Source organism: Ahaetulla prasina, chromosome 3 (assembly GCF_028640845.1).
Source record: "Ahaetulla prasina isolate Xishuangbanna chromosome 3, ASM2864084v1, whole genome shotgun sequence".
In the NCBI taxonomy this organism is placed as follows: Eukaryota; Metazoa; Chordata; class Lepidosauria; order Squamata; family Colubridae; genus Ahaetulla; species Ahaetulla prasina.
Genome location: NC_080541.1, coordinates 165,396,762 through 165,409,114, shown reverse-complemented (window position 1 = coordinate 165,409,114; position 12,353 = coordinate 165,396,762). Strand labels below are relative to the sequence as shown.

Sequence of the window (12,353 nt, the reverse complement as noted above, 5' to 3'; positions counted from 1 at the left end):
TCTGGGTATTTGCCCCTGACAAGTATTGGAAAAATATTATTTTATAGCAAATATCTATAATTCCTTATCCCATGAGATGAACAGTGAAACAGTCAGTTATTGTTGCAGCAGTATGCCGTATTTGCTCTATTTGCTCTAGTTGCTCTAACATCTGTAGTCATGAAAACCTTTGAAAGGCTAGTGCTTTCCTACCTGAAAACCATCACGAATCCACTCTTAGACCCCTTGCAATTTGCATACCGAGCAAATAGATCAACAGATGATGCTGTTAATATGGCTCTGCACTACATCCTACAACATCTTGAGTCTCCAAAGACCTATGCAAGGGTCCTTTTTGTAGACTTAGTTCAGCATTCAATACCATCATTCCAGACATTCTTCTAACTAAGCTAAACCAGCTACAGGTACCGGAACAGACTTGTAAGTGGATCACAAGCTTCCTAACAAACAGGAAGCAGCAGGTGAAGCTAAGCAAGATCACATCAAATACCTGTACAATTAGCACAGGGTCCCCCCAAGGCTGTGTGCTCTCCCCACTTCTCTTCTCTCTGTATACCAATGACTGCATCTCCAACGATCCATCTGTTAAGCTACTGAAGTTCGCAGATGACACAACAGTGATTGGTCTCATTCGAGACAATGACGAATCCGCATATAGACGAGAGGTCGAACGACTAGCCTTGTGGTGCAACCAAAACAATCTGGAACTGAACACACTCAAAACCGTAGAAATGGTGGTAGACTTTAGGAAAAACCCTTCCATACTTCCACCTCTCACAATACTTGACAACACAGTATCAACAGTAGAAACCTTCAAATTTCTGGGTTCTATCATATCGCAAGATCTCAAATGGACAGCTAACATCAAAAACATCATTAAAAGGACAACAAAGAATGTTCTTTCTGCCAACTCAGTAAGCTCAAACTGCCCAAGGAGCTGCTGATCCAATTCTACAGAGGAATTATTGAGTCTGTCATTTGCACCTCTATAACTGTCTGGTTCGGTTCTGCAACCCAACAAGAAAAACACAGACTTCAGAGGATAATTAGAACTGCAGAAAAAATAATTGCTACCAACTTGCCTTCCATTGAGGACCTGTATACTGCACGAATCAAGAAGAGGGCCGTGAAAATATTTGCAGATCCCTCACATCCTGGACATAAACTGTTTCAACTCCTACCCTCAAAACGACGCTATAGAGCACTGCACACCAGAACAACTAGACACAAGAACAGTTTTTCCCCCAAGGCCATCACTCTGCTAAACAAATAATTCCCTCAACACTGTCAGACTATTTACTGAATCTGCACTACTATTAATCGTTTCATAGTTCCCATCACCAATCTCTTTCCACTTATGACTGTATGACTATAACTTGTTGCTGGCAATCCTTATGATTTATATTGATATATTGATCATCAATTGTGTTGTAAATGTTGTACCTTGATGAACGTATCTTTTCTTTTATGTACACTGAGAGCATATGCACCAAGACAAATTCCTTGTGTGTCCAATCACACTTGGCCAATAAAAAATTCTATCTATTCTATTCTATTCTATTCTATTTAGGACCACCTGATCTGAAGAACCAGTAGCTGGGAAAGATCATCCTTAAAAATATCAGAGTCCTTTGCACACTGTGTATCAAAAGTTAACTGCACTGTTTAGTAGCTTAAAATAATAAGAGAAAATAATTTTAAAAGTAGAAATGATACAATGATTGTTGGGAAACAATGAAGTATGGAAGTGGAACAAAAGGTATGGAAGTCTTTGAAAAGGTAAATTATTTTCACAGAGATGAAAAGTAATCTATGGTCCATGAAATGCTGATAAACAACAGATAAGGAAACAAGATAAGATTTCATCAATTATTCCTTTTGCTACTGCTTTTAAACAATGGTCAAAATTTGTATGAGTAAAGCATTTTCATCCTTCACACCCTCCAAAGAAGTCTACAGATATTCAATTTCCATCATTATCGCTATCACACTGAAAGATTACTAGGAAGGACTAAGCAGCAAGCACAGACACAGATTTAATTTAATTTAACAGTTATAATTTTAAGAAGCTCATCAAGGACAGCTTATAGTGTGATGCTATGTGAAAATAACCTTGAGAAGCAGGAGAAAAAGCTGCAGCCCAGTCTGGTGAATAATATTTGACTCTGAAGGACATTTTAACTATTGAGAGAGTAAAAGTGAAGGAAGGGAGGGGTGCATCCAGACTTGCAACATTCTGTTGATGCAACCTTACAATAAAGATAAAGCTGGTACTCTAAGTTGTGCTTCTTGTCTGGACAACACATACAAAGCTTACCAATAGTTAAAGATGCCACGAAGTGTAACTGATAAATATCTGAAGGTACTAGGCTGCCACAACTAACAAATACACCCACTCCTTCTCATGCTGAGATGCTGATCTCTCCTTTGCAAAAAATAATCGGCTTTATTTTGGTAAATATACGAGAATAGCCGGGGAGTGTAAGGGATGGTGTTGTACCTTAGAATTCTTGACGAATGCATCTTTTCTTTTATGTACGCTGAGAGCATATGCACCAAGACAAATTCCTTGTGTGTCCAATCACACTTGGCCAATAAAAAATTAAACTAATTAAATTAAATTAAATTAAATTCTATTCTATTCCTATTTCTATTCTCCCCCCCCCCCCCATTATATTTGTCCTCTGGCAATCATAAAAGAACAAAATAGATAAATTAACTTACACGTCTGCTTTACCTGACTGCACAAGTATGCAGTCAGGTAAAGTATGGGAGGCAGACGGAATGAAACATCGTCCCCCAAGTCGAGCCAGAAGCCCTAGATCAGTGTTTCTCACCTTTGGCCACTTTTAAGATGTGTGGACTTCAACTCCCAGAATTCCCCGGCCGGCATGGCTGGCTGTAGAATTCTGGGAGTTGCAGTCCACAAAAACTTAAAATGGCCAAAGGTTGAGAATCCCTGGCTCCTAGACGCAAAACAGTAGCAAGACTGACTTCAACCAGCCCCCGCCATGGAAAAAGGGTCTGGGCGAACGACTCCGCGCGAGGCCTCTCCTCCAAAACAGAACCATCTTCCCGATTGCCAGGTGGCAGCCCAAAGCTCGCCCTCTCTTACCCTGCCTGCGCTTCCGCAGCGGGTCCCACCGTCGAGTCTCCCTCGACATCGACATCTAACTCTTCTACAGCCTCCATACTGGCACCTCCACCGGATATGGCGGCGACGACACAGGAAGGGAGTCCAATGTGGGCTGGCGCGTTTTCCGCCCTGGAACTCGGGCCGGGATGACGTTGCGGGAGATCCGCGCATGCGCAAAAGCAGAGCGGCTCCCCGTTGGCTCTTGCTTCCGCCCTTAGTTGGTTGTGGCGAAGGAAAACGTGATTGGGCTGGAAAGATGCTATGGGGCAGGGGTCTCCAACCTTGGCAACTTTAAGACTTGTGGACTTCAACTCCCAGAATTCCTCAGCCAGCTTTGCTGGCTGAGGTATTCTGGGAGTTGAAGTCCACAAGTCTTAAAGTTGCCAAGGTTGGAGACCCCTGCTATGAAGAGACTCAAGTGTGGCGAGAGAAAGAGCTGTAAGTAGAAAAATCCAGTCCTGTTCCAATCCGGGAGAAAAAGAATAAAATGGAGGCTGGCTGATTGGAAAGGAGGTCTCTTGTTTATTTAGATGCCAGAAACTTCAGTGACAGCAAGCAAATATTTCTGGGGTGGCTGACCAAGTGGCTAAGTGGGTGGATGGATTTTATAGGTTTCTCAGATGCTCCAAGGGAATGTGCAATGTGCCTTTTCTTATTTCAATGGTGGTGGGTTAATCCTATTAGGTCCCAAAGGTCATGTCCTGCTCTTGGAATTGGGGTGGGGGGAATGTAGATTTTTTTTAATACCATCATCAGTTCAAACCTTCTGTGCGTTTTGTTTATGAATAGATTATTCCCAGTCTTCCTGAATGGATACAAAATCTGCATTCCTAAAGGCCAGCAAGTTTTTTAATTTGAAGCTGTTTTCCTATGGCAGGGACTGCTTTCTTTCTTTATTTAGATTTTTCTCCATTGGGGAAATAGTCTAGCCCAGGGGTCTCCAACCTTGGCAACTTTAAGCCTGGAGGACTTGAATTCCCAGAATGTCCCAGCCAGCAAAGCAAAGCAAAGCAAAGCAAAGCAAAACTGGCTGCGGCATTCTGGGAGTTGAAGTCCTCCAGGCTTAAAGTTGCCAAGGTTGGAGACCCTTGGTCTAGCCTGCCTCTTTTTAATCAAGACTATTTTAATCTGGGGAGGGAGAGTTTCCTACAGAGCAGAGTGAAACACTGTGTATGTGTGTGTGTACTATATGTGTATGTGTCAGAGGTGGGTTTCAGGAGGTTCTGACCAGTTCTGGAGAACCAGTAGCAGAAATTTTGAATAGTTCGGAGAACCGGTAGTAAAAATTCTGACTGGCCCCGCCCCCATCTATTCTCTGCCTCCCAAATCCTAACTGATTGGGAGGAAATGGGAATTTTACAGTATCCTTCCCCTGTCATGCCCACCAAGCCACGCCCGCCAAGCCACGCCCACAGAACAGGTAGTAAAAAAATTTGAAACCCATCACTGGTGTGTGTGTGTATATGTATATCTACCCAAAGTTAGTATTAACATTGCTCCCACCTTCGTAGCTCTCCAAACAGCATGTAGAAGCCACACTGGCCTTTCTGACAGGTCATAGGAGTCTTTATAGAAGTCTGGATTCGGTCTGTGAATCACTTATTCATGTGTTTGTAGACATTTTCAAGGCATTCCGTTAGACTGGAGCGTTGTAGAAGACAATGTTGCTTTAAAATAGGGCTGCCAGAGCTGGGCTGCAAAAAGTTGTGTGTTTCCGGAATCTCTGCTTCCACCTAGCGGTCCTTCTAATTAATGTACTCCTAAAAGGCATTCCTGGTTCATCAGTTGAGAATATCTTCCAAACTGAATACAGGGAGTCCTTAACTTACAACCACAGTTGCACCCAAAATTTATGTTGCTAAGAGAGACATTTGTTAAGTGAGTTTGCCCCATTTTAGGACCTTCCTTGCCACAGTTGTTAAGTGAATCACTGCAGATAAATTAGTAAGACGGTTATATGAATCTGGTTTCCCCATTGACTTTGCTTTTCAAAAGTTGACTACATGGCCCTGGAACACTGCAACTACCATAAATATGAATCAGTTGCCAGGCACCTGAATTTTGACTGTGGGGATATTGCAGTGGTCATAAATGTGAAAAATGGTCCTAAGTCACTTTTTTCAGTGCTGTTGTAACTTTGAATAGTCACTAAAGGAACTGCTGTAAGTCAAGGACTACTGTACCTGAGTCATGACCCCCAGGAAGGATTCATCCACAGAGGATGAAAAGGAACCAGAAAGGATCTTGGAGATCGGGGGGGTTCTGAGACAAACAGAGCAGTATTATTGGGGGAAAACTGCAGCAAAGTACCTGTTCAAAGTTCTTCTAAGCCAGGGGTCCCCAACCTTTTGGACCTCAGGGACCACTAAATTCATAATTTTAAATCTCGTGGACCACTAATATGATCTGCTTAATGACCAGCTGGGTGGGTGTGGCTAGGTGGTCATGTGACTGGGTGGGCATAACCGATGTCACTCACGTTGAGGGGCACCTCGCCAGTCTCTACTTGCCCCTCCCCTCCTACCCATTCCTCCCCTGCCTGTCCAGGCTCCTTGGGCCCCAACAGGAAGCAGTTGTTGAAAATAATCAGCCACCATGAGAAAGAGTTGGCAAAACGGCTCAGTTCAAATTGGATCTGACCGAGAAGGAGGCTCAGCAGAAGCACCTCACTGAGGACTAGGAGCATAGGCTTTCCAAGCAGAGGGAAGACCTGCAGGAGTGCAAGGCCGGGTACCAGTGCCTGGAGGCTCAGCAGGCTGAGATGGTCAGCCAGTTCCAGGCCATGATGCAGTTCCACTGGAACAAGGTCCTCCGGCTCTTCACCACCAGCAGCGCTTCCCTCCAGCCTTCACCCAAAGCCTCACATCAGGAGGCTGAAGCAGACCCCAACCCACACAAAAAGACCTTGAAGGGGAGACTCTCTGCAGCAACACAAACGTTCTTTGCACGTATCCGGTCCAGGGGCCTTAGTTTGAGGATTCCTGATTTAGTGGAATATAAAAAATGCAAATTTTTTTCTGGGGACCACCAAAATTTTCTCGCGGACCACCAGTGGTCCACAGACCACCCGTTGGTGACTGCTGCTCTAAGCAACAGTTCACTAGAGCAACAGAGGGTGAGAAAGCAGACAGCAGAAAGCTCCAGAAGAGAAAGTTCTACAGAGAAAGTTTCTGGAAAAACAACCAGGAATCAGAGTTTGCTCCTGAATAAACACGCGGTCTGAATTGGATCAGTGCCACCAATTAATTTAGGGCAGGGCAGTTTGAAATGATCTAGTGCAGGGATCTCCAACCTTGGCAACTTTAAGCCTGGAGGACTTCAACTCTCAGAATTCCCCAACCAGCTTTGCTCGCTGAGGGATTCTGGGAGTTGAAGTCCTCCAGGCTTAAAGTTGCCAAGGTTGGAGACTCCTGATCTAGTGTGCTATTAACAAAATCCTTGTCTTCTGTGTTTCAGTAATCGGTTGTTAGAATCCTTGCCTTATTTACCTGGACCTAGAACTGATTTTTTTACTCTAGTTTTGTTCTTCCTTTGTCCTCAGGTATTAGCAACTGTTTTATGAAAGAAGTCCTGAGCAGCTACCCATTCTTATATTTTCATAAACCTATACTATACTGATGAAGAAATGCTGTCCTCATTGTGAATCCTTCTCTTATCTTTGTTTAAATCACAGAAGACACTTGCATTTCCTCTATTGCCGGGATAGCTCAGGCAATAGAGAAGCCTGTTATTAAAAACATAGAGCCTGCAGTTACTGCAGGTTCGAGCCCGGCCCAAGGTTGACTCAGCCTTCCACCCTTTATAAGGTAGGTAAAATGAGGACCCAGATTGTTGGGGGGGCAATAAGTTGACTTTGTAAAAAAATATACAAATAGAATGAGACTATTGCCTTATACATTGTAAGCCGCCCTGAGTCTTCGGAGAAGGGCGGGGTATAAATGTAAACAAACAAACAAAAAAAAAAGTTTACGAGTGACAAAACCTAGCAGATTTTAAACACCAACCATGATGCTGCCCATGAATGCTGCAAGAATAAGGGGGGATAAAATATTCTGTTTACACTGGTACAACAAAGGACACTTCACTTCAAACCTCTCTCCTGGGTAGAGGATGAACTGCAGGCAATATCAAGGCCGACATAGCAGGAAAAAAAGTGACGTTGCCAAGGCATGTAACTCTACCTCAATGGCATTTGTATTACAGTCTGGCATTTTGAACCAGGGGTCTCTGACTGCGCTTCTAAGATGATCTCAAGCTCAGCTGAAAACTGACTGGTGTTGGGTACCTGCATGATATTATAGAAGGAAAGGGCCGGCTCTCTATTGTTGCTTTACCATGTAGTCGCTTCCCTTATCTCTGGACTCCTTATAACACATTTCACTTTTTTTTTTAAAAAAGAGGGCAAAGTTTGTGTTCAAATGGAACCCAGTTAATTTTATTTATCAAATTTAGAGGCCTCCGAACTCCTTTTCAGAGTGATTCTATTCTGTGCATATTGCAAAAACCCATCTCCCACCTCTGAAGCATGCAAAAGCCCAGGTCTGCTGGGACATGGGGCTCTTTCAAAGCCCACCAGTGGGTTTATGGATTTGGAGACCTGGCAGATTTAGAAAAAAATGGATTTCTCTTTTCATTTGCCACTTCTCCCAAACCATGGGATTAGAGATCCTGGTGAAAGAGCTCTCTTATTCTTCTGGTCGCACAAGCAAAGGGAAGGAAGTTCTGACATGGTTACATCCTTCTTCACCTAAGCAGAGGACAGTATGCCATAGCCCCATAACGGCGAACCTATGGCACGCAGTGCCTTCTCTGATGGACCGTGAGCCGTTGCCCCAGTGCAGCTCTGTCGCGCATGCAGGATGGGTAGGGTGCATGTGGGGAGGGGCTGTGCATGTGGGGTGCATGGTGCATGCAGGGGGCCGCACATGCATGCATGGGAGGGCACATGCAGGGGGCCGCATGCATATTGGATTTTGGGAGTTTGGGTGCACGGGCCACTCAGCCCAGAAAAGATTAGCCATTACTGCCCATAGCCCATTAAATTTCCACTCACCTTTGCCTGTGCAGTCTAGTGACTGGCAGGCAGCTAAGAAGCGGTGAAGGCAGCAAATTAAATAGACTTTCCAATCTCTTTATAGTACTTAGTAGGGCCAGCGTTTTATGAAAATCAATTGGAAGGATAATTAATTCCATTAACTTTAGTGAAAGTACTTATAAGCAAGATTATAGTAACAAACATGCCCTGTTGTACTTAAAAAGCTTTTAAAAGTGTTGGTAAATCTGCAACAGTCAATCATATGCGTAAAATTGTCCTATTAAGCTAAAGAACTCACATGTAGCTATAGCTACAGTTCTGAAGTATTGTGTCCTGAACTAAGAATTTGTGCTTTAACTGATTAAGAGTTTAGGCTGGTAATATGTTTCGTTAAAAGCTCAGAGACTACCATAGTACGGAGCTACAGTACCTGCACTGAAATGGCCAAGTCCAAAACTACTAGAGAATTCCTGGAAGTCTGCCACTCGAACAAATCGGCCACCAACAGCACGTAGATATGTATAAACAACATCTACATACTATTCAAAAGACACAATCAAAAAGCCAAAAAGGAAACAAAAAGACCAAAACACCTCCTCACCAGTAATCAATACCCAGATGGAACAGTGATTAACATCAAGATTAACCAACAATCAAGAAGCAAACAATGCCCCGGTGAAGGAACTGTCAAACAAGCTAACAGTAAGCAACAGTCCAGTCAAGGGACCACCAAGACCATTCCCACCTACGCTACAGGGCAAGCCACTAGAATATAAAATGAGAGCCAACCTCACTCCCTACTAACACTGATGATGTTATCTAGTTTGGTAATGAAATGTCTGCAAGAAAACAAGCTCAGAGAACACCAAGAACCCCACAGCTGAAGTTTTTTACCAGCAGTCTTTTGAAAATTACTTAGAAGAATATACAGGTAGTCCTCAACTTGCGGTCACCATTGAGCCCAAAATTTATGTTGCTAAGTGAGACAGTTGTTAAGTGAATTTTGCTCCTTTTTACAACCTTTCTTGCCACAGTCGTTCAGTGAATCACAACAGTTGTTAAGTTAAGACGTTAGGTGATTCTGACTTCCACATTGACTTTGCTTGTCAAGAAGGTAGCAAAAGGTGATCACATGACCCTGGGATACTGCAAGCGTCCGAATTTTGATCATATGATATTGGGGATGTTGCAAGTGTGAAAAAAATCACAAGTCATTCTTATCAGTGCTGAAAAATGTCACTAAATGAACTGTTGTAAATCGAGGACTACCTGTATAGAGTTTTATTTCCATGTAAATCATTCCAAGTTAGGATGTAAAATAAGAGGCATTATTGTCCTAAAGAAAAAGAGAAATTGAGTAATATTTCCTCAATTGCCTGAAAACCTAATGTAAAACTTCCTGAGTTTGTCAATGATAAGAGGGTGTGTAATAAATTACAATACAGAGAGAGTAGAAGTCTCCATCAATACAATTTGGCTTTATTAAGAACAAGTTTCAAAACACTGAATATAAAAATGTTTCCATTATATAAAATGCATGGCAATGCTTTGTGTTTAAACTATCAAACGCATTCCATTATGGTTTCCAGATTCTAAACAAAAGAGTATTGATCTAATACAGTAATGTGGCGCCTAGCTTTCAGGTTTACTTTGGAACATATCCATTTATGTGTTAATAATATGTTTAGTAATAAAACTTTATCTTATGCTATACTTGGTGCTAACATCAACACATTTTATAGGAATACAGCCAGGTAATATCTATATTTCATGGATGAATGTAAAGTAAGTTTTTTAATTGTTTTTATTCTGTATTTATGTGTTTTTAAGCGCCTGTGAACCGCCCTGAGTCCTTTGGGAGATAGGGCGGTATATAAATATGATTAAATAAATAAATAAATAAATAAATAAATTATCAGTGCTGAAAACTGTCACTAAATGAACTGTTGTAAATCGAGGACTACCTGTATAGAGTTTTATTTCCATGTAAATCATTCCAAGTTAGGATGTAAAATAAGAGGCATTATTGTCCTAAAGAAAAAGAGAAATTGAGTAATATTTCCTCAATTGCCTGAAAACCTAATGTAAAACTTCCTGAGTTTGTCAATGATAAGAGGGTGTGTAATAAATTACAATACAGAGAGAGTAGAAGTCTCCATCAATACAATTTGGCTTTATTAAGAACAGGTTTCAAAACACTGAATATAAAAATGTTTCCATTATATAAAATGCATGGCAATGCTTTGTGTTTAAACTATCAAACACATTCCATTATGGTTTCTAGATTCTAAACAAAAGAGTATTGATCTAATACAGTAATGTGGCACCTAGCTTTCAGGTTTACTTTGGAACATATCCATTTATGTGTTAATAATATGTTTAGTAATAAAACTTTATCTTATGCTATACTTGGTGCTAACATCAACACATTTTATAGGAATACAGCCAGGTAATATCTATATTTCATGGATGAATGTAAAGTAAGTTTTTAATTGTTTTTTTTCTGTGTTTTTGTGTTTTTAGGCGCCTGTGAACCGCCCTGAGTCCTTTGGGAGATAGGGCGGTATATAAATATGATTAAATAAATAAATAAATAAATAAATAAATTATCAGTGCTGAAAACTGTCACTAAATGAACTGTTGTAAATCGAGGACTACCTGTATAGAGTTTTATTTCCATGTAAATCATTCCAAGTTAGGATGTAAAATAAGAGGCATTATTGTCCTAAAGAAAAAGAGAAATTGAGTAATATTTCCTCAATTGCCTGAAAACCTAATGTAAAACTTCCTGAGTTTGTCAATGATAAGAGGGTGTGTAATAAATTACAATACAGAGAGAGTAGAAGTCTCCATCAATACAATTTGGCTTTATTAAGAACAGGTTTCAAAACACTGAATATAAAAATGTTTCCATTATATAAAATGCATGGCAATGCTTTGTGTTTAAACTATCAAACACATTCCATTATGGTTTCTAGATTCTAAACAAAAGAGTATTGATCTAATACAGTAATGTGGCACCTAGCTTTCAGGTTTACTTTGGAACATATCCATTTATGTGTTAATAATATGTTTAGTAATAAAACTTTATCTTATGCTATACTTGGTGCTAACATCAACACATTTTATAGGAATACAGCCAGGTAATATCTATATTTCATGGATGAATGTAAAGTAAGTTACAAGCTCTAGTAGTGTAAGCAGTCTTATTTATTTATACTAAAGCCAATAACCTCACTTTCACCTCTCTGAGAATTGGAGCCCTGAAGCAGCTATTGTCCATTCAAAAACAACAGTGACATATTAACAGAAATAAAATGGGTCAGTGCATATAAATCAAGAGAAATGAAATTAATGATTGCAATAATGTTAGAGCTAGATCAAAACTATAAGCAAGAAGTGAGTAAAACCAATCCTTGCTGAACAAATAATTCCCTCAACACTGTCAAACTATTACTAAATCTGCATTACTATTAATCTTTTCATCGTTCCCATCACCCATCTCCTTCCACTATGACTGTATGACTGTAATTTTGTTGCTTGTATCCTTACCATTTATATTGATATTGATTGTTTCCTGATTGCTTATTTGTACCCTATGACTATCATTAAGTGTTGTATCATTAAGTGTTAAATTTTTAGCCTATGACCATTATTAAGTGTAAGTGTTGTACCTTGACGAAGGTATCTTTTCTTTTATGTACACTGAGAGCATATGCAGCAAGACAAATTCCTTGTGTGTCCAATCACACCTGGTCAATAAAAAATTCTATTCTATTATTATCTGAAATTTCTTACTCAGTTAGTAAAAGTAGCATATTGTAGATAATTATAGGCTTGACCATTACTCATTATAAAATGTTAATAGTTTTATTCTATTCTGAAGAACACAGGCTAGAAGGAAGAAAATGTCTTAAATTCCCACAGTATAACATTTTGCAGGTTTGTTACTGCTGTCATAAAACAAGTTGACTCTAACTGCCCTACAGAAGGCAACTTAGTCTATAGTATGATGCACATAAACATAGCTTACATTTTTTAATGTAAGCTGCTTAAAACACAGTTGCTATTCTAGAAAGATTTGTATCTTTAACATAATTTTAACTGTGTCTGGAGTTGTGAGTCAGACTGTGCAAATAAATGGGTCAGAAGGTTTTTATAAGGTTGCTCTCCAGATCAAAT

General features: G+C 40.4%; 1 protein-coding gene across 1 annotated transcript in view; it reads right to left on the bottom strand.

Annotated features, from left to right (window-relative positions):
- The window catches only part of MYSM1 (Myb like, SWIRM and MPN domains 1), a 33,947-nt gene extending 30,691 nt beyond the window's left edge, over positions 1-3,256 (bottom strand). The window contains exon 1 of the mRNA XM_058174341.1: positions 3,116-3,256. Coding sequence (XP_058030324.1) covers positions 3,116-3,192 — 77 coding nt within the window. The 5' untranslated portion in view covers positions 3,193-3,256. The remainder of the gene's footprint in view (positions 1-3,115) is intronic.
- Between the last annotated feature and the right edge of the window lie 9,097 nt (positions 3,257-12,353).